The sequence below is a fragment of the Leopardus geoffroyi genome, chromosome B4 (assembly GCF_018350155.1).
Source record: "Leopardus geoffroyi isolate Oge1 chromosome B4, O.geoffroyi_Oge1_pat1.0, whole genome shotgun sequence".
NCBI classification, from domain to species: domain Eukaryota; kingdom Metazoa; phylum Chordata; class Mammalia; order Carnivora; family Felidae; genus Leopardus; species Leopardus geoffroyi.
Genome location: NC_059341.1, coordinates 15,795,196 through 15,818,524, shown reverse-complemented (window position 1 = coordinate 15,818,524; position 23,329 = coordinate 15,795,196). Strand labels below are relative to the sequence as shown.

Genomic DNA, 23,329 nt, shown 5'->3' with positions numbered 1-23,329 from the left:
AAAAATAAATTATTTGAATTAAAGGATTCTTCTTTATATCGTTGTAGAGAAAAAAGAAAAGCAAAAGCTTTTTGTTTTCCTGTTAATGACCTTATTTTTTCCCTGCCTATTAAAGTAATACATGCTGCTTATAAAATATAAAGAAACTTTAAAAATATGAAAATAAAACAGCAAAAAATACCCATAGTCTTATCACTCAGAGGGCCACCATTGACATGTGGATGTATTTCCTTCCAGCTTTCTTCTGTGTATTCATTTCTTCACCCACAAATACAATAATTTTCTTAGGTAGGGTTTTAGAGAGGGACTGTTTCAGTCAATGAAAAGAAATATTTTTTAAAAATGTAAAAGGTTTTAAACATTCTTATAATTTTAATCGTTATTATAGGAGTAATACAACTCAAGGTAACAATGGATACAAGCATAAATACCAACAGTAAAATGACACTCTCTTCATCTTCAGTCTCATGCTCTGAACGAGACCACTGTGAACACATGTTCTCTCACCTCTTCTTCCTTTTCCTTCTCTCCTACAAACACATAGACACGTATGCAGGTTTTTAAAAAATTCTTTCTCCAAATTGGGATCATTCTTTGCATATTCTTCTAAAAGTTTGTGTTATTAGCTAATGTATATATTTGAAAAACGTTAAATATGTGCATGTTATTTAAAATATTTGTATAGTATTCGATGGTAAACACGAGTCCTAATACATTTAGTCATATTGATGATCAAGAGGGTTTTTCCCCCCCTTTAAACAACACTGCAGTAGACCTCTGCTTGCCTATATCTGTAGATGCTGGCAGTTTTATCACTGCAAGAGAGTTTTTAGAAGTGGACTTGTTAGTCAAAAAAAGAAGTGGACTTGTTAGTTAAATATATATATATTTATATATATATATTTATATTTTATATATATTTATTTATATATATATTTATAAATATATTTATATTTATATATATTTAATATGTATATATGTATTTATATTTTAAAGTTTATTTATTTTGAGAGAGACCAGTGAATTGGGGAGGAGCAGAGAGAGGGAGAGAGAGAGAATCCCAAGTAGGCTCCACACTGTCAGCACAGAGCCCCAGTGTGGGACTCCATCTCACGAACCGTGAGATCATGACCAAAGCTGAAATCAGGAGTTGGACGTTTAACCGACTGAGCCACCCGGATGCCCCCAAAGGTATATATTTTAAAAAATTTTAATGAGTACCGCTAGATCTATTTCCAGATAGGTTTTACTAATTATAGACTTCTGACTAAAAGCATATGAGAACCTCACCCGCCCGCCTCTTTGCCAGAATTTGTTTTTAAGAATGAAAATCTCATTTTAATATGTAGTTTCTTAGTGAAGCAAATTTTTATGTATCTTTGGCTATATGCATTTCTTCGTTGTTAACTTGTCTATAGAGCTAACTTTTCAAATCTTCTGGTTTTTCTAGGCTGGCAAGGAAACGGATACAGTTGCCAAGATATCAATGAATGTGACATAAATAATGGCGGTTGTTCTGTGGTTCCACCTGTTACGTGTGTGAATACATTTGGGTCTTACCACTGTCAGGCCTGTCCACCAGGTGCTACGCCAAATTTCCCAACACCATTATAGGCAAAACATACATTTGGAAACATGGTTTTGTGCTCCATTTTAAATATGACTCTGTCTAAGGAGATGTACTGAGCAGTGCAGAAAGTTTTATTTAACTTACAGATTCAGGGCACATTAGGTCAGCTCTATTATAAAAAGCAATAACAAATATTTTTAATACCAGTGGAAAGCAACAAAACTTTACAAATTGTGAAATAGCCTCTGGAGATAATGCAGAATTTGAAAAATTTTCTCTGTGGATCACAGACCTACAGCTCCATTGTTCCCACAAATACTCATGTTTTGCGTATAAAGTTTACTCAGTAACAGGCAGACTAGTAGGCATATAATACCTGTTCAGAGTTTCTCTTCTCTTCTGGAAAGAAGTCATTACTGGTATTCTGTGATCTAAACTGAGTGACTATCCAAAAAGTTCATGGAGTTCTAAGGGATAAACTGAAACCCTATTTGCTTTATTAAGTTAGAACTTGGGACTTCTACAGTAATTTAGCTCTTAGATCATTAAAGTCACTGTAATTAGAAAATGTCAACTTGCTGAGTGTCAGCAACTGTCTCAGCCTACCAGTAGTTTCATGCATCTTTTCATCTTTATTCATTTCCTTTTTTGTCCTTAGAAACACCGTTAGAACATGGTTTCTGCAGTCAGTTTCCCAAATGGTTGTCCTTTTTCTTAACGATAGGAATTTGTTTATGACACTTCATATTTACCTTTTCTGTTGTGATGATAGAAGCTCTCTGGTTGGATTTCATAATGTTTGCTTCTTGGATTGGGATTCTTCTTCCATCTTCTTAATGTTGTTTGTCATGCCCTGTTCTCTTTGTGATCAGGGTACCAAGGCAATGGAAGAGTGTGCACGCTCGTCAATGTCTGCTTGGTCGATAATGGAGGCTGCCACCCACATGCGTCATGCTCCGCAGTTCTAGGTAATGACTCCCCTCTGCCTCTGGTTTGGGGTATTTCAATATGGCCTTCTGAAACAAATCAACATTTTGAAAACAATCCTCTAACCTCAAAGTTCTTATTTTGATCTTCAAACCAAAAATAATCCATGTTTTAAAACTATATGTTTGGATTTTTTTTTTTTTTTAATGTGATAGACTATGCTCTCTGTGGTCTGGTCTAAATTAGCAATATTTCCCAAGATAATCAAGCCAGCTAATTAAATTTATGACTGTGTTTGAGCACATAGGAAGGAGAAAAGGAGGAAGGACCACCTGTCAACTCCTTCTAAGGCCTCTTTCATTTCTATGCTATTGGCCAGGACTGAGCCCTCTTGCTAACCCTGGCTGCAAGTCAGGCTGGGAAATGTAGTTTATTTCAGGAGCTTATGCCCGCAGTTAAAAAAGAATTCACTATGAAAGAATGGAAAAGTGGATCTAGGGGGATAACCAACAGTGTTTGCAATGCTGTGTAAAAGAAGTTTCACCTCCTATAATTTAAAAAATATATATTGCTTGAGGCACCTGGGTGGCTCAGTTGGTTAAGCATCTGACTTTGGCTCAGGTCATGATCTCACAGTTCATGGGTTTGAGCCCCGCATGGGACTCTGTGCTGACAGCTCGGAGCCTGGAGCCTGCTTCAGATTCTGTGTCTCCCTCTCTCTCTGCCCCTCCCCACCTTATATTCTCTCTCTCTCAAAGATAGATAAGCATTAAAAGTTTTTTAAATATATATTGCTAAATTTTCTCACAGAAATGTATCAGTTTATACTTGCCAACAGTGTATGAAACTACATGTTTCCCACTCTTGGCAATAATGGATACTACTGTTATTTTTCATTTTGTTCAAGTTTACAGGCAAAAATTGCCTTCCTATTATTTTGATTTTGACTACATCAAAATTACCTTTTTGATTACTAATAATTAATACTTTTTATATTTTACTGCCTTTATTTTTTTCTATTTTTTTATGTCCTTTGTTCATCTGTTTTCTCATTGATGTGTAAAATTTCATTATGTACTAAGAATAATATCTCATTATCTGTTTTATGGTTTACATGTATTTTCCCTGGCATATTGTTTTTATTTTAATTTTGTGGTGGTATTTTCTATTTAGAAGCTTAAAATTTCTATGTAGTCAAAAAGGTAAATCTTTTTTTATAGGATTTTCTCCTCTTAGAATTAGGCTTTTCCTACCGAACTCTAAAAATAGTCAGGTGCTTGTTCTTTTACACTTTCTTTTATTTTTAACATTAAGATCTTGGGTCTTTTTAAGATTTATTTGTATCTATGGCATCAAACATTTTGCTTGATAGTTTTGTTCAAATGGGTGGCTCCAACTTCATTTATTGAATAAAGTATCATATCTCATGCTATTTCCAAATACTACTTTTATTTTTATGAGTGATATATGTGGTATATATATAAGCACATATGTGAAAGAATACAGATGTATACACACACACATACATATACATTTATGACTAGTTAAACGTTTATTAGATGATTCAGAGCATACTGAAATGGTTAAAACGTGGATTCTAGAAAAATAATGCTTGGATTTTGATTTTCTCCCTGGCTTCACTGTATTCCAGCTGTGTGTCCTGGGTCAAGCCACCTAACCTTTTTGTGTTTTGTTCTCATCTATAAACGGGCATTAAAAGAGTACCTATTTATAGTCCATATAGGGCCAGTGCTTGCAACAGATACCGTCTTTGTTCATAAGAATATTCTTTTCTCTCAACCCCTCCGTGGGAAACTCTTTTTTCCCTTAGCGTACCTCACATTTGCACGCAACTCAGGACTGTGACATATGGACTGACAGCACCAACGTCAATTTGTGCACCAAGTATTGGAATGTAATGCCTTCTTTATTTTTAAGATGAAACATAGAAAAAGATCCTAATACTTCCTCTTTATAGTTGGCATGTCTGCCCCTAGGGATATGCAGACTTGATTTTGGCAATTCCTTGTCTAGACAACAGAGCCTGAGTTTTGTTACTGGGTCTGAATGAAGGAGACCTGTATTTACGCTTCCATTTTTATTTCTGACAGGTTCTTTACCTCTCTGTACTTGTCTCCCGGGATATACTGGAAATGGCTATGGGCCAAATGGATGCGTGCAGCTCAGTAATATTTGCTCGAACCGCCCCTGTTTAAATGGACAATGCATTGTGAGTCCTTGTTCTTCCTTCCTTAGCAGTTACCATTTAAATGAATTATTACAAGAATTCTAGAAGGTGTGTGTGGCTCAACACCTGCTACATGCATCACATAATGCTTCTTTGTTCTTTGAGTTGGCTCAACGTTTATGGTCCATTGTTTTGTTTCATGGCATTATGGTTTTCTTTCCCTAGGAAACGGTTTCTGGTTATCTTTGTAAGTGTGAATCAGGTTGGGCCGGCATCAACTGTACAGAAAATATAAATGAGTGTCTGAGCAACCCCTGCTTGAATGGGGGAACTTGTGTGGATGGCGTCAATGCGTTCAGTTGTGAATGCACACGTTTCTGGACTGGATTTCTGTGTCAGATTCCCCAGCAAGGTATGCTCAGCGTCTCTTGTACCACAGCTTAGAAGGATCATTCCTCAGTGAGTCCTGCTGCAGATTCTTCCACTTTCTTGTCTAGTTGCACAAATGCTTCCAACTAAGTCTTTCCTTCAAGCACTAGTATAGAATTTACAAGGTAAGTATTTATCTCAATTTAGGCCAAGAAGAACCTTCCTTCAAAGGAAGAAGTAAATTGGTATTTGCCATTTTTATTACGTCTGTTCTGAAAACAGAGTATGTTAAGGTATTGTCATTTCCTAAGGGAAGTTTTCTCTACAGCAGCCGTTTAATCTCCCTATAATATTACTCATTAAATCGTATCACTCTCCTCCTCTAGAACATACAGTCACTCCCTATTGCCTGTTAAAGATTGGGACTGTTTCTCAATTATCCTCTATAACTAGGCCTTACCCTATCCAATCAACCTTATTTTTCACTAGTTTCCTAATAATACTCCCTTTCCAATGTAGATATCTTTTCTTGTCACTTGATCCCATGTACCACCATGCTGTGTTCCAATATTTGAGATATTTATTTCTCCATACTTCTCTGAATTCTTCCATTGCTTCACATCCAAATGTATCTGTCCTTCAGGAGTACTTCACCTTCAAGCTTCAATCTCCTTCATCCAGCCTCTCCTGATTACTCGTCCTCTCTCAGAACTCTTGATTCTGAATCAGCACGTCTATTGACACCTCACTATGTGTTCAGGACTATGGTAGATGCTGTGGGAAAATAAGCATAAAACACTATCTCCACATATTACTTGCTGATCTTCTGGTTGAGGAGGCACATCTAATCCAAAATGGCAGAGGAGAGACAAGAAGTAGATAAGAACTAAGTTGCTTGGGGTCAAATCAAGTATCATGGAGGTGGAGAGAATGGGAGCCAGAGAAAACAAAAAGGGGCAGAAGAGGTTCATGGTGGGGGCAAGGAAATCCCAACTAGACTTCAAACAAGAGGTGGGATTTAGGCGGTGTCCAAAGACAAAAGGGTGGGGGGAAGAGAGAACCACAGGGCATTTGTCTCCAGTGTTAATCACTCAGACTTCTGTAATATTTCAGCAGCAAGGTTAGAGAGAGATACCTAGCCTCCTCCTTTTCAGAGTCTCTGTAAAGAACAGTTCATGTTTCCCTTGGCAGTTTGTGGAGGGTCCCTCTCTGGGATGAATGGAAGCTTCAGCTATAAAAGCCCTGATGTTGGTTATGTGCATGATGTTAACTGCTTCTGGGTTATCCGAACTGAAGAGGGAAAGGTAAATGTAATAGCTCCTGTCTAAATGCACATGTCATTTATCTATGCGAACATGTAATATGTGTATATATTCCATAAAATACACATAGTGGTAAATCAACTATCATATATTGAGGACTTGCTTGGTGTCAGGCTTTGGGCTAGATATTTTATGCATCTTTCCTAAACCTTACACTGACTCTTTGAAAAAAGTAATAGTGTCCTTATTTTGTAGATAAGATCAGGGAAACTAAGAGAAGCTAAGTAATTTTTTAAAAGCATTTCTTAGCTGGTAATTAGAGGAATAGGATTTCAAAGTCAAGTTTGTCTGGCTTCAAAGTCCAGGCTTTGTCCAGTATGGATAATTCTCTGCAGGGATTGGCTGACTGCAAGCAAGGAATTTGTAAAGTCCTGCTCTCACTGAGACACTAGTGTTTGAGGAAGACCACTCAGTGTTCTGCTGATTATTATGCAAAAATAGGGACTGCTATTAAGATGGTTTTCTTATCAGTGCTTCTTTGTGCCATTGGGTGTGCCATTGTGCTGTGCTAATTGCTTCACAGACATTATGTCATTGTGTTTTAACCTTTGTAGCCCTGAGAGATAAGAATTGTTACTCTCATTTTACTATGAGGAAATGGAGCCTAGAGCAGCTGATGAATTTGTCCAGGGTCACATGGTTTGTAAGTGGCCTGCAGTGACTCAAACCCAGGCCACTCAACTCTGATGACTCTGAACTGCTGCATGAACACTCCTCAAATTCAGATCTGACCCTGAAGTTTTTAGTTCTTCTATCCCCAGCATTCATTACTCAGACTTTTCCAAATATTTATTTCTCAACCAACTCCTGGACTCATTAAAATGAACTTGTGTGTCTGAATAGATAAGGTGTTCCCTTGCAATTCTGTGAACTTTTCCCTGTGAACTGATGTTACAGGGGGTCATTGTACAATGGTCACAACACATTTTTTCCCTTAAGAAGGGAGGATTCTTTGGAGCCTGGTGACCCTATAATAGCATAAACTCCAAAATCAATTTCCCAGTGGGTATGTTATGTGAATTTCCTTCCTTCCATTTAGTGTTCATGAATTCTATTTCCTGACATTGAAAACATTTTTCTTTCAAGAAAAGTCATTTTGTGAAAAAATGTTAATAGTTTTATTATCGATTTGTAAAATAAATTCAGCTGTTTTCCTTGGTTGTTTTGATTTTTAAATCTTATCTCCACAATTTGCACAATATAGTAGAAATTTTATAGAAATCAGGATAGTTCAGTTCATGAACATTTATTCAATTTTTATTGAAATTTCTTCAAGGGCAAAAATGATGTAATGTTGGGTAACAGATCTTAAAAATACCCTAGCATAGAATTTCAAAAATATCCTGATATCCTTTTTCATTAGCTGAATGCTGTTGTTGTTTTAGATCATGATGGATATCAAATTCAACAGCTTCCTTTTAGCAGTTTGGCTGTTTTAAATGATACTATGCAAAAAATTTTTATTATATGGATTATATCATTATATTTGAGTTTGTACATTCTAACATTTTAACTTGGAAATGTATGTTTGGGTTTATTCTCTTCTACTTGTATGCTCAGAACACTTCAGATTACTTTTTCCCTGTTCTCCACTCTTGGTGTCACCCGTCTCTTAATGATATCCAACCACTGAAGACTTGGGGACTTTACACATATCTATACCATGCCTAGCTCAGTCTATACCTGAAGTTGTCAATCTGTTAGTATCTCATTAAGAGCCTCAGAGAACCCTCAGGAATCAGCATCTCCGGGGATCAGTGAACATTTGTGTGGATGCTGCACACTACAGATTATTCAGGTGATCAGGGTATAAATTCTTGTGAATGGTAATATTTGTCAGTTAAACTTAATTCAAGGTAGGTTTTTTAGATGTCCATTGTATTTTACTGATTTCGAAGCATGATTGTCAGCTCTACATTTGAAGTGCCTACGTTTAATGGACTTGACAGTTAAATGAAATCTAGGTACATATATTTCATTAACCGATTCAGTAACAACTCAGTGGGTATTTTCAGTTATACAAGGTAAGTGAGTTCTAGAGATCTGTTGTTCAACATAGTGCCTATAGTTAGCAGCGCGATATCACGCACTTCAAAATTTGTTAGGACAGTGGATCTCACGTTGTGTTCTGACCATTAAAAGAAAAAAAGAGAGACGCAAGGAAACTCTGGGAGGTGTTGAATATGCCTAGCACACTGACTGTGGTGATGGCATCACAGGTGTTGGTATATGTCCAAACTCATCCAATTATACACATTTATTATGTATCGTTCTTCGTATATCAAGCATACCTTAATAAAGCTGTTAAAAATCTATTTCATTAACATCAAGATTTTTGATATATTTTGATATTGGCAGAAGCCTAAGCAATTTTTAACACAAGTTATTTAATAATATGTAGGGTTGTCATATGTGTTTGCAGATAATTGGGAAATTATAGATCTGTCTCTTGAAAGGTGAATTAATATGAATGCTTCCTTATTGGGAGAAATGCTTTAGAATTGACATGGAAGTGAAAAATAATGCATTGTGACCTTTATGTTTTTAGGTGCTGCGTATCACTTTCACTTTTTTCCAGTTAGAATCGGTGAACAATTGTCCACACGAGTTTCTTCAGGTTCACGATGGAGACTCCTCTGCGGCGTTTCAACTTGGAAGATTCTGTGGCTCTGTTCCCCCTCATGAACTCCTCAGTAGTGACAATGCCCTCTATTTTCATCTCTACTCTGAACATTTAAGAAATGAGAGAGGCTTCACAATAAGATGGGAAACACAGCAACCAGGTAAGTGTAAACAAGAAGAAAAATAGAGCAAAATCTTGAGATCAGTAAATTTTCTTGATTAGTATTAGACTTGTGGATAACATTACATGTTTTGAGATCTAAGGATTATAGAATACTTTTGTAATTCCTTTCACATCAAATAAATCTGCAATGCATTGAAATTTCATTTTGTGTTCAGAGATAATAAAATTTGGATGAATGAAAATGATGAGAAATCATGAATCTGAATGGACCCCTTATGAAATTACTGAACAACATTTTTATAAACTTTACTAGTAAATTACTGCAGGGATATTGTTGATGACATTGTCTACTCCTTCACTTAGTGACCATTTGATAATTCATTCTTTGCGTTGGTATTTTGCCTTTTGGAGCTCTACTTTTTTTTTTTTTTTTTTTTTTTACTTTTTACTATACACTTTATAAACATGTAAAAAAGTAAAGAGAGCAGTACACTGAAGCTCCAATTCATGCATCAATAAATCTGTGCATTTATGTCTGGAATTTCTTATCTTTTCTATTGGTCTATTTATCCTTGTGGCACATTGGCTTAACTACTGAAATTTGAAATCTGGTAGTGTAAACTTTGTCTTTTATAATATGCTTAATATGGGGCACCTTGTGGCTCAGTTGGTTGAGCTTTCGACTCAATTTTGGCTCAGGTCATGATTCCAAGATTGTGGGATCAAGCCCCATGGGGACTCTGTGCTGAGCATGGGGCCTGCTTAAGATTCTCTTTCTCGCTCCCTTTGCCCCTCTCTGCTGCTCATGTATTTGCTTTCTCGCTCTAAAAAAATTTTTTTAAATATATACATATTTATTATATATATAAAATATATTATATTTTAAATATATATATTATATTTTACATATTATATATAAATATATATATTATAATTTTAGAATCAATTTTTTAATTTCCCCCCTCCCCAATCTTCTGGGATTCCTAAAAAGATTGATCCTACCAATTTATGAACATGGACCATCTCTGTATTTATTTAGCCCTCTTATAATTTATCTTAGCGATGGTTTATAGATTCCATATATTTTGTTGTCTTTTTCTAGATATTGAATATTTTATATTATGTAAAATGATGCCTTTTTCTAAAATGGCATTTTTATTTGTTGTTATATATAGAATTATGATGTATTTTTAAAAAATATTTGATTTTGAATCTAGCCACATTGCTAAATTCATTAATCAATTCTAATAGTTTTTTTTAGTAGATTCTTTTGGATTTCTCTACATACACAGCTATGTTCTCAATGAATAAAGCCTGTTTTTCTTTGTTAAGAAACAAAATTTAATGGAGTAAATTTGAATCTAATTGTTTTTATGAAATAATGCTTGAATTGGTCAGGATCCTATCCAGCAAACAGAGGAGAGCCCTAAGAAATTATATAAAATAAAAAGTTTTTATAGGAAGGAATGGCAAGGCAAGAAGTTATTAGCAAAAGAAAAAGATTGATCCAGGCAAGGTCTTCCCTTAGGGGGAAGAGTAAGGGGTCTGATTATGCAGATTACCTCATCTTCCTTTGGGAGATGGAGAAAGCCCATATGGCAGACTCATGGCGCTGAGTGGAAAATTCCTGACTGACAGGTTAAGATTATATTTCCGGGGAAGGTTGAAAGTACAATTAGACTAGGTATTAAGCCCAAGTTTGAGTACTTGGCCTAAGTGGCACCATTTTGGGCTTGTGGTTTGCCTTGTAACACCTTCCTTTCCAATCTTTGTAACTATTACTTCTTTCTTTCCCTCAACTTATTTATTGCCCTGGCTAGGACATCCAGTACAATGCTGAACAAAAGTGGTGGACTGGGCACTATTATCTTGTTCCCAACCTCATGGGAAATGTTCAGTATTTCACCATTGAATATAATGTTTTAGCTGTAAGTTTTTGTAGATAACTTTTATCAGATTAAGGAAGTTTGCTGCAAATTACTATCACTGTATAATAAATGACCCACAAATTTAGTGTTGTAGAACATTTACCATTTTATTATGTTTCTGATTTTGTGGACCAAGAATTTGGAAAGAGACCAATTGTCATTTGATTTGGTGAGCAGTTATTACCAGATGTTGGCTGGGATTGTAGTCATCTAAAGGCTCAGTGAGGCTAGAAACCCAAGCTTGCTCAGTTGATGCTGGCTTTTGGATAAGAGTTGAACCAGGCTGTTGACTTGAGTGCCTACATGTAGCCCCTCTGTGATGCTGGTCTTAGACTAGTGGAACTTCTTTCGTGGTCCTTGGTTTTTCTTAGAGCAACCATTTCAACAGACATGGGCAGGTGCTGCATGGCTTTTTCTGACCTGTCTTGGAAGTCATATTGTTATTTCTGCCATACTTTTAATTGGTTGAAGCACTCATAAGCCCACCCAGATTCAAGGGGAGGAGACATAGACCCCATCTCAATGGAAGAAGTGTCAAAGATATTTTGAATGCTTTTAAACCATCTTACTTTTTATCCCTAGCTTGTCAAGAGTTTTTGTCATGAATGGATGTTGAGGTATATTAAGTACTTTTTCTAAATCTATGGAGATGATCAGATGATGCTTCTTTTATTTTTCTTCTCTCCTCTCCTTCTGGGATTCAAATTACACATATGCTGGAGGTTTTGACTATGTCTCGTAGCTCTTATATTTTTTATTAGGCCTTCTAGAGTCTTTCCCTGTGCATATACAGCTTAAGATTCAGCTAAGGGCCCAAAGAAGCTCCTATACCTTTTTGGGGTGCCATTGTCATGCAGCTGTCTTCTCTACAGTACCTTATTCGAAAATCCCAGCCACTCTGGTAGCCCCAAATTCTGAATTTTGTTTCTTTCACCCAGTAAGAGGATTTCTGCTCCTTGGACTCCCACTGCCCTGTGCTGTGTGTAATTTGGAAGCTGCCTGCAGGGAGAATCCTGGAAGGAACATGGGATTTATCACATGTGCTTCCCTTCCCTTCCCTCAAGATCACAGCCCTTCACTGTTTGCTTCTCAGTGCCTGAAAACAAAACTAAAACAAACAATAATTCCTTACAATTACAGAATCCTAATCGTTGCTCACATTTATTTATTACAGAAACTGCTGTTATCCCAGAGTCTAGATTTTGCTGTTTTATCCCACGTGCCATTCCTCATGCTGTAAACGGGTAGTTAAATCAAGCTAGAGGTTTGATCCAGTTCAGTTTTATTTTTGAGGAGACAAAAATAATCACGTTAGAAGGTACTGGATATCCACTTGTCTCCCTATTATGACTGCAGCATTGATTCGAGTGTTTTGACTGTCCCTGGTTGATCTTTCCATTAGAAACCTTCACACTTTCTGTAATGGTCTTAGCAACCCTTAGGTTCATTGTTTAGGTTAGTTGTTCACTGGGGCTTTCAAAATGATGACAGTTGAACTTTATCATTTCTTCTTTATTTATTGTCTGGAGTTCTTCAATAGAGTTGAACTTTCTCATGTCAACTATTCGGTTACGCTCCCATATAGATCATAAAGGAAACATAGGATACATGCTTGATTCTTTCTCCTAATATTTCCCCAGTATTCAAATTAATGACTTGGCTTCCTAGCTTTCTCCAGAATGAACAATTAGTCATTATTTCTTTTATTTTTTATTGATTTTAATACTCAGGAACACGCATTTTATCATATTTGATATAATCCATTTTAGACTTTTTAATGTTAAAATGTTCCATATTTGGCTAGTGGGAGAACTGATAATCAGTTTCTAAGCCTCTTTGACCCAATAGAAACCCAAGTTTCTGTTATCTTTAGAAACTTTCTTGCTTTCTGCCCTGAAAGATTTTCCAGGTTCTTCATACATATTTATTGTGTTAGGACCGGAACAGTTCATACTCCTCTACCGGGAAATGGTATTTAGGTTTCATAACCTGGGTGCTAGGAGTGGCTATTGCTACTAGACTGAACAAAGTCTCTAGAACTTTCAGTGGAAAGAACTGGGAAATATTTTTATTATTTTTAAAGGAAAGGTATATCATGTATTCTTAGTGATCTTCCAAAATATTGGCATATTGAAATTATAGGTTTTTTAACTTTATGTTTGTACTTCTTCTCACTTCGTGAAAAACCCTGGTTCCCAGTGACATTCACGTATTACCTATGTACTTAATCCTACCATGTGAATTTTCAAAATAACAATACTAATGTTATTACTAATAACATGATAACTGAAAGCCATTTAGTATTTCTCAATTATTCTTTTCGTACTTAATATATGTTTCACTCCAGTTCTGCAATCAAACTTTACAGTGTTTCAAAGCGTCTTGGAATATTTCTCCTCTCCCTGTTTAAACTGCTAGCTTAATATAGTCATTTCGTTTTGCTTGTGATTTTAAAGATTTCACTTTTTCATTTTTATTGAATTTTCCTCTATCATTATGTGAAACATATTCATAGTTCCAAAGCCAAATCAAACTTCATGGTAAATTTAGAGAAGTCTAGCTTTTGTCCTTGTCCCTTCCATTTTATTCCTTTCTTCTCTAAAAGGTAACAATTTTGGGGGCACCTGGGTAGCTCAGTAGGTTAAGCATCTGACTCTTGGTTTCGGCTCAGGGTATGATCTCCTGGCTTTGTGGGTTCGAGCCTGGCATTGACCTCTGTGCTGGCAACGGGGGGCCTGCTTGGGACCCTCTCTCTCCCTTTCTCTCTGCCCTTCCCCCACTAGAGCTGTCTCTGTCTCTTTCAAAACAAATAAATAAATTTTAAAAAAAGGTAACAATTTGTATTAGTCTTGGATTTATCCTTCCATTTCAAAACTATAAGCAGATAATCACATATAATCATATTTTTCCCTTTAAAAAAAGGTAACATACAATATACACTGGTTTGTAGTTTGCTTTTTCACTTGATGTGTTGTAGAGACTAGTCCATAACTAGACCATAGTGTGCCATTAATAGACATCTCATACACTGTCTATTCAACCAGGACTTTCTCGTCGGATATTTGCCTTGCTTCCAGCCTTTTGGAATTCCAGATAGTACTGCGACAAAGTCTTTGTGAACTTGTCTTGTTGCATTTTTGCCAATGTATCTTTGAGATCAATTTCTAAAAGTGGGGTTACTTCGTCAAAAAATAAATGCCTAACTTTTTGCTAGACTTTGCCGTAGTCTCCTCTGTAAAAGTTGTACTCTCTTGTGTTCTCATTAGCAATGTATGAGAGTGCCTGTTTCCCCACAGCACCGCCAGAATTTGTTTTCAATATTCTGGATATTTATCATTCTGAGAGCTAAGAAATGGTGTCTCAGCGAAGTTCTTATTTGTATGTCCCTTGTTGAGAGTGAGGCTGAACATCTTTTCCATGTAAAAGGACATTTGAATTTTTACCAGTGAACTCTTTGTTTATGTCTCTACTCCTTTTAGAAGCTCTTCATATATTAGAGATGTTAATTCTTTGTATTACATATTGAATTTTTTTCCCCAGGTCTCCGTTAACATTTTACTTTGCTTATGGAATTGTAATTCTTTTTATCCATATGGTAATTGAACTTCCAAATTTTAGGAAACTTCTCTGCCTCTGAGCAACTGAGGTGTTTTTGTATTAGGAACAGTGAGAATCACGTAACTAACTTGTCTCATTTTTTGCCTTGGCAAAAGACTTATCTACTAAGTAACCTGCGTAGTTATGTAGATCCCACATCTTGCATATCTGAGATAGCACCTTATTTCATTATTTCTAATTTATATTTACTACAGTCTAGATTTTTATTTAGTATCTCTATTTTTCAATTTTACATTAGTATTTCTTATAAGCCATCACAGACTCTTCGTTAAGTAAATGTGAGTATTAATAAAGGAAAGATTCTTCCAGTCACTGACATACAACTCTGGGGGGTAATTAATGGAGTGGTAGTGGAGTGAGTGTCACAAAGCCTGGTCCCACCTTTCTTTCACTCCATTCCTGAGCAAGGCAAGTGCCCACGCATATTTGAATATGTTCAATTTGTAAAATGAAGAGTTTAACTATTATCCTCGTGTTAAGAAATTTTCTCACATGAAAAGTATGTAGCACTTAACTATTCTAATGTATGAAACAATCTGGTTTGTTGAAAGACATAGGGGGTAACAGAAGTTCTAGAACTTTTTAAGAGTTAAAAATAACTTTTTGGAGCACCTGGGTGGCTCAGTCGGTTAAGCATCCGACTTCGGCTCAGCTCGTGATCTCACGGTTCATGAGTTGAGCCCCACATCAGGCTCTCTGCTGTCAGTACAGAGCCCGCTTCAGATCCTGTGTCCCCCTCTCTCTCTGCCCCTCCCCCACTTGAGCATGCGTGCTCTGAGTCTCTCTCTCAAAAACAAATGAAAAAACTTTACAAAAAAGAGAACTCTTTAAGAACCAGAACTTGTAAAAGTTATGCAGAAATTAATCTCCCTCAAAGTGAAAACAATATATCTATTATCTCATTATTCATCCCTCAGACAGTTCAGCACTGTATTTTAAAATCATATCACCATGTAATAGCTGATAAGCACAGAGCTCAATGCATGTGACTCATTCATTTATCAGTTAATATTCCTAGATTTATAACTGTATCAAATTGGAAAACTGAAAGCCTTGTTTAATTTATGAGGGTGTCCCAAACTGTACATAGACATTTCAACAAAGCTTGTCTTCTTGCAATAAAGGCTTCCGTAACGCTATATAAATTATAACATGTATACAAATGTCAAGTTATTTTTTCCTCTTATTTTAGAGTGTGGAGGTGTACTGACAGGCACTTATGGCTCTATTAAGTCTCCGGGATATCCTGGAAACTATCCTTCAGGAAGAGATTGTGTCTGGAAAGTTATAACCAGTCCTGGCCTCTTGATAACATTTACTTTTGGGACCTTGAGTCTGGAGCACCATGATGATTGCAGCAAAGATTATCTTGAGGTAAACAAATGTAATTAGATAGAACATGTCATGATATGGTTAGAACTCAAAGAGCTATGGTTTGGTGCTACCTGTGGATGACTTCAATTTCCTTGCAATAGTTAGATATAGTCTTCAGTAGGCAGCCAATGTCTGAGGCTTTGCTGATTCCTTATTCTTAATTGTGCCAGCTTGTTGCTTCTTCTGGGTCTCATTTGAATCTGGGAAATAGACTGCCTTACTTTTCCCTGTCATTTCCTGGAAGCCCAGTCCCCTAATAAGGGAATAGAAGAATTAACAAAATAAACATTCAGTAACGGGTATCTTTTCCAATGCAGAATCAAGATTTCAGTTATCTATGGGAACCCAACATGTTATTTCACAAGCTGGCTATAGTGCTCCATGAAGAAAAATAACTTAAGAGCAATTGTGTTGTAATGCATTGCTAAAGGGTGAGCCTAGAATATACGCATAATTGTCACTGGGAGAAGAAGAGCCAATCTGTGTCCCTCCTGGTTACCATTAGCAAAAGTTTATACAAGTAGAAAAATGGGCTGTTGTATTCAAATGCCCTAAGCGTATAGGTATATCTGAAATGTTGCTCTGCATTTATAGACTGAAAAGATCATTGAGAAGACTGAGTTTTTACATTGCTCTTGTCTTTTTGTTACCATAAATCACAGTAGTCCTTGCAGTAGTGATAAAAGACAATATGCCCTTCCAAGTCCATTAGAGAATGGAGGGCTTTGGAATTACTCACAAAGGATAGAAAGGTGTGACTGACAAACAGGGATCTCCACAAATGAAAGTCATTAGTAATTTAGCAGTTGTAATGGATTTGAAACCTTTGGGAATGACTGGAAGATCTACCCCTCCCTGGAAAATTTCAGCAACATAATCCTTTAAATGTTGACAGTAGCATGGATTTTTTGAAATTAATTTCAGTGAGTTCCATCATATTAAAATTAGAGGCTTTGTTTTTTGCTCCTACATAATTCCTTGATACATATATAATAGAAAGCATTAATCATTCTGATAATATTGAAATGCTTCTCACTTCTCAACAATATTTCAAGGAACTAGTTATATATAGGAATAGAATAATGCTGTCCTATAGCTTTGCGGCCAATAGAAAAAGTAATTTGAGTGGACAGAATTCGCCATGTTAAAATATTATTTTGTTCACTGATGTTTGGTGTTCTATGATGTACAGGATTTGCAGTTACAACAGAGTTATAGAGAGTTACCGTGATTATTTAAAAAATTAAAAACCAACAATTAAAAAGAATTTCTCAGATCATACGATCATTATCACAGTACCTAATTAGTATTAGGATTATATACTTTTAAAATACATTTAAACTGTCTTTATGTTGTGTCTGATCTGACTTCACTTCCTTTCCACCTCTGATCCTTCTGAAACAAGTTGTGAATCAGTCAACATTGTTAGCATTCCTTCTTCTATTTTCTTTCAATATATTCATTTTCTCCTTCTCAATTACTAGGAATTAATTTATCATTTCAAAACAAACACCTGGTGGTGGGGGGGAACCTAGGAAAGAAAACATAGAGAAAGATTCATGAGAAGATTTCAAAGTACACATCTAGCCTTGGAATTAAGATTTAGACAGAAGATACGGCATCAGGGATGATGGGTGCAGGGGACTACCCTTTAGTGAGCTGCAGCTGATATGTGTGAGATGGGAAAACCTGTAAGAGCCACCAGTTTCAAATGACAGGTTTTCTGAAGTTAAGGTACAAAATGACTCGTTTTGTCAACATCTGACCACTTTGTGCTTAATGGTTCGTTCTTTTGTTTTAGATTCGAGATGGTCCTCTGTATCAGGACCCCGTTCTTGGAAAGTTCTGCACCACTTTCTCTGTACCACCACTGCAGACCACAGGTCCCTTTGCCAGAATTCATTTTCATTCTGACGACCAGATTAATGACCAAGGCTTCCATATCACCTACTTAACATCAGCATGTAAGTAACCTGAACAACTGGGAGCTTCATATGAATGTGAGGGACTGTGCTGTGCTTTTATGCTTAGAGCTTGCGTTGACATCTTAAAACAAACCAGCAAACAATGAAACACAAGAAAATACTCTGATTTAAAAAAAAAGTTTTTTAATGTTTATTTATTATTGAGAGACAGAGGGAGACAGAGCATGAGCATAGGAGGGACAGAGAGAGGAGGAGACACAGAATCTGAAGCAGGCTCTGGGTTCTGAGCTGTTAGCACATAGCCCGACGCGGGGTTTGAACTCACAGACCGCGAGATCATGACCTGAGCCAAAGTTGGATGCTTAACCGACTGAGCCACCCAGGTGGCCCCTCTATGATTTTTACTTTGGGGCTTTTATTCTTAACATACATCATTGTGCTCTGATAAGAATTCACAGGAAAAACACCTTTCAAGTCTCAATATCAGGAAAACTAACAGTGAACACCTTCCACAGGTCTTTCTTCATTTACTCTGCCTTTGGGCTGAATTTATAGTAAACTTTTTGTAATCTGTGTGGTCGGTGCATACTTGTTTTCTGTGCATGTCACTCCCCCCTGAGCACATCCTGCTATTCTCTGTTCATTATTCCTTTAACTGGATTCATTTGTCTAGTTGTATATATATTTTTTGTCACATGTCTTATAAACTGCCTCAAATCTTTCTGGAATGAAGGAGAACATAAACGTATTTAAAAGGCAATTTGGGGGTGCCTGGGTGGCTCGGTCGGTTGAGCGTCTGACTTCGGCTCAGGTCATGATCTCACGGTCCGTGAGTTCGAGCCCCGCGTCGGGCTCTGTGCTGACCGCTCAGAGCCTGGAGCCTGTTTTGGATTCTGTGTCTCCCTCTCTCTCTGCCCCTCCCCTGTTCATGCTCTGTCTCTCTCTGTCTCAAAAATAAATAAACGTTAAAATTAAAAATAAATAAATAAATTAAAAAATAAATAAATAAATAAATAAATAAATAAATAAATAAATAAAAGGCACTTTGTAGGGGCACCTTGGTGGCTCAGTCAGTTAAGCGTCTATCTCTTGAGGTCGGCTCGGGTCATGATTTCTTAGTTCGTGGGCTCAAGGCTGCTTGAAATTCTCTCTCCCTCTCTCTCTCTGCCCCTACCCTGCTCATGCTCTCTCTTTCTCTCTCAAAATAAATAAATAAACTTAAAGCAATCAAAGAGCAATTTGTAGAAGGGACGTTAGATTGGAAGTTAGATTACGCATCTCTGTATCTATTTCTTTAGGCTCTACATGGATGTTCCACAAGCACACAACAAACTGAAAATATAATTGGAGACATAAACCTGTACAGGGTGAATTAAGTGGATATATATTAGGTGTGTGTATGGGTGTAAGTTTCTAAAAATGGTATGTAATGCCTAAGAGCCACAGGCATGGCCATTCGCATGACCTTTCCCTTCTCTTCCCTGTTGTCTTCAGCGGATCTACATTGTGGAGGAAACTACACAGACCCAGAGGGCCTTCTCTTTTCTGACTTGTCTGGACCTTTCACTCACAACAGACAATGCATCTATATTATAAAGCAGCCCCTGGGAGAACAAATACAGGTCAACTTCACCCAGGTGGAGCTGGAAGGCCAGAGTGGCTGTGCTCAGAGTTATATTGAGGTAACTTTTACTACTCCTAGGCCCTTAGATGATGTTTATCAACATTTTTATATTCTCTACAGTCTAGTGGTTTTCAAGCAGTTGTAGGGCCAGCAGCGTGCAGATTCTCTGGATGATCTGGATGTTAGGAATGCAATTCTGTGTCCTATCTCAGACCTACTGAATCAGAACCTCTTGGGATATATGCCCAGTAATCTGCACCCCAACCGTCCCAGTGATTGTGACTCAGGCTAGAGTCTGAGAACAACAACTGTTCTAGAGAGTAGGAAAGAATTTGCCAAAAATAGATCTATAGTTGGTGAAACAGGAGATTGGTAATGAAATAGCAAAGGACAGAAATGTAAGCTGAGACTAGGAACTCAGATGCTATGAAACTGACCCTTAATAACTAAGGTGAGTGCAAATAAGAAGGACTAATAAGTTGTACTAATAAGACGTCGTTTTCATGGATTGTCCAGGAAACTCAACCCAGAAAAGGAAAAGGACTTGCCCAGGTGAGCTGGTTATTCAGTGGCAGAGAAGTCAGGGTGTTGAACAGCCCTTGTTTTGGGGTTTAGTTTCTTTTTCCTTCATCAGCACTACTCGTTCTCTCAAAAGGCTTCAGCTCTGATTTAAGTGTGTGTAATTATTGTAATAACAAAGAATATCTGAAACAAAAAGGCGGTTTTTGTTTGCCTGGCCTGGTATTTCTTTTGCTTAATTATCGGTCAAGCCACAAATTAAAGTCTTTAGCCAGAAAGACAAAACACTTTTTGTTGGGTGCCATCATTTTATATAAACTCAGAGAGGCATTGACAGTTTTGTTTGCTCATGGAGTTAGACCCAGTTTATTTTTCCAGGAAAAACCTTTGTAACCCCTTGCCCTCTTCCCTCCTTTATGTGTAGTGAGGAAACAAAAAATCTTAGCATAAGATCTGGATTTAGCTGAAAAATGAAGTACACTGACCATGGCACCACAGCAATATTTATTTTATTGAAGCACAGGTGAGATACACATCACATTAGTTTCAAGTGTGTACAACATAATGATTCAACATTTGTATACGTTGCAAAATGATCACCACATAAGTGTATTTACCTACCTGTAACCGTACAAAGTAACACTTTTTTTCTTACGATGAGAACTGTTAAGATTTCATTTTTAGTAACTTTCAAATTTGCAGTACAATATTACTGATTATAGACCCCATGTTGTACATTACTTCCTCATGGTTTATTTCTTTTATGACTGAAAGTTTGTAGCGACACTCATGAGGCCCATCTGTGTTGTTGCAAATGGCAAGATTTCATTCTTCCTCATCTTCTTTGTCCATTCATCTATCATTGGACACATAGGTTGTTTCCATATCTTGGGTATTGTAAATAATGCTGCAGTGAACATAGAGGTGCATATATCTTTTTCAAATTAGTGGTTTCCTTTTCTTTGGTTAAATACTAAGAAGTACAATTGTTGGATCATATTGTACTTGTATTTTTAATTTTTTTGAGGAACTTCCATATTGTTTTCAATAGTGGTTACACCCCCACCAACAGTGCACAAGGGTTCCTTTTTTTTTTTTTTTACCACATCTTCGCTAACATTTGTTATTTTTTTGTCTTTCTGAGAAAGAAAGACAAAAAAATAAGGAGGAGTTATCGCAGTTTTGATTCGCATTTCCTGGACAATTAGTGAGGTTGAACATCTTGTCACGAGTCTGCTGAACATTTGTATGTCTTCTTCGGAAAATGTCTGCTCAGATCCTCTGCCAATTTTTTAATCAGATTTTGTTTGTTATTATTGAATTGTGTGATTTCTTTATATATTTTGGTTTTTAACTATTTATTTGATATATGATCTTCAAATGTCTTCTCCCATTCATTAAGTTGCTTTTTTTGTTTTGTTCATAGCTCCCTTCACTTTGCAGAAGCTTTTTAGTTTGATGTAGTCTTTGTTCATTTTTCTTTTGTTGCCATTGCTTCTGGAATCAGATCCAAAAAGATATCGCTAAGACCAATGTCAAAGAGCTTCCCACATGTTTTCTTCTAGGAGTTCTGTGGTTTCTGGTCTTATGTCCAAGACTTTAATCCATTTTGAGTTAATTTTGTGAATAGTGTAAGATAGTGGTCCAGTTTCATTCTTTTGCATGGGGCGGTCCGGTTTTATCAACACTGTTCATTGAAGATATTTCTTTTCCTCATTGTACGTTCTTGCCTCCTTCATTGTGTCTGTTTCTGTGCCAATACTATGCTGTTTTGATTACTCTAGCTTTGTAGTATAGTTTGAAATCAGGGAGCATGCGACCTCCAGCTTTGTCCTTCTTTCTCAGTATGGCTTTAGCTATTTAGAATCTTTCGTGATTCTCTACAAATTTGAGGATTGTTTGTTCTCTTTCTGTGAAAAATGCTGTTGGAATTTTGATAGGGGTTGAATCGAATCTGTATATCACTTTGGGTAACGTGGACACTTTAACAACATGAATTCTTCCAGTCTATGAGCACAGAATATCTTTACACTTATTTGTGTCTTCTTCAATTTCTTTCATTAGTGTTTTATGGTTTTCAATGTACAGGACTTTTACTTCCTTGGTTAAATTTATTCTATTCTATAGAATAAATTTATTTAATTCTTTTTGATACAGTTGTAATGGAGATTATTTTCTGAATTTCTCTTTCTGAGACCTTGTTACTAGTATATAAAAATGCAACATCGTTCTGTATATTGATTTGACACTCTGCAGCTTTACTGAATTTATTAGCTCTAATGGTTTTTGGTCTGCTATGTAGGATTTTCTATATATAAATCATGTCTTCTGCAAATAGTTGCTGTTTTGCTTCTTCCTTTCCAACTTGGATACCCTGCCCCCTTTTTTTTTCATTTTCTTGTGTATTCACTTGCTAGGAATTCCAATATTATGTTAAATAAAAGAGGCAAGCATAGGCATCTATCTTGTTCCTGATTTTAAGGGAAAAGCTTTTAGCTTTTCTTCACTGAATAATGTTAACTGTGGGCTTGTCATATATGGCCTTTATTATGTTGAGGTTACTCTACCTATACCCACTTTGTTGAGGCTTTTTATCATAAATGGATGTTGAATTTATTCGAATGCTTTTTCTTTGTCTATTGAGATGATCGTATGATTTTTATCCTTCATTTTGTTAATGTAGTATGTCACAATAATTTATTTGAATATACGAAAACATCCTTGCATTCCTTGGAATAAATCACACTTGATTGTGGTACATGATTCTTTTGATATATTGTTGAATTCAGTTTATTGATATTTTGCTGAGGATTTTTGCATCTAAGTTCATCAGGAATATTGGCTTAGAATGCTTTTTTTTGGTGGTGTTTTTGTCTGGTTTTGGTATTAGGGTAATGCTGGACTCAGAAAATGAGTTTGGAAGCATTCCTTACTTTTCAAATTTTTGAAAGAGTTTGAGGTGGATAAGTTTTAAATCTTTGAATGTTTGGTAGAATTCATCACTGAAGCCTGGACTTTTGATTGTTGGTTGATTTTTGACTACTGACTCAATCTCTTTTTTAATAGCTGGTCTATTCAGATTCTCTCTTTTTCATGATACTGTATAGGTGTATGTTTCTAGGAATTTATCCATTTCTTTTAGTTTGTCCAATTTGTTCGCATGTAATTTTTCAAAGTAGTTTCTTATGATCCGTTGTATTACTGTGGTGTCTGGTAACT

The 23,329-nt window shown here is 36.4% G+C and overlaps 1 protein-coding gene across 2 annotated transcripts in view; it reads left to right on the top strand.

Moving 5' to 3' along the window:
* CUBN (cubilin) overlaps nucleotides 1–23,329 on the top strand; it is a 283,940-nt gene that overhangs the window by 15,031 nt on the left and 245,580 nt on the right. For both annotated transcript variants that reach the window (XM_045463384.1, XM_045463382.1), the window contains exons 9-17: nucleotides 1,451–1,582; nucleotides 2,443–2,538; nucleotides 4,609–4,727; nucleotides 4,911–5,097; nucleotides 6,246–6,358; nucleotides 8,925–9,159; nucleotides 15,861–16,042; nucleotides 17,844–18,006; nucleotides 19,462–19,649. In XM_045463384.1, coding sequence (XP_045319340.1) covers nucleotides 1,451–1,582; nucleotides 2,443–2,538; nucleotides 4,609–4,727; nucleotides 4,911–5,097; nucleotides 6,246–6,358; nucleotides 8,925–9,159; nucleotides 15,861–16,042; nucleotides 17,844–18,006; nucleotides 19,462–19,649 — 1,415 coding nt within the window. The remainder of the gene's footprint in view (nucleotides 1–1,450; nucleotides 1,583–2,442; nucleotides 2,539–4,608; nucleotides 4,728–4,910; nucleotides 5,098–6,245; nucleotides 6,359–8,924; nucleotides 9,160–15,860; nucleotides 16,043–17,843; nucleotides 18,007–19,461; nucleotides 19,650–23,329) is intronic.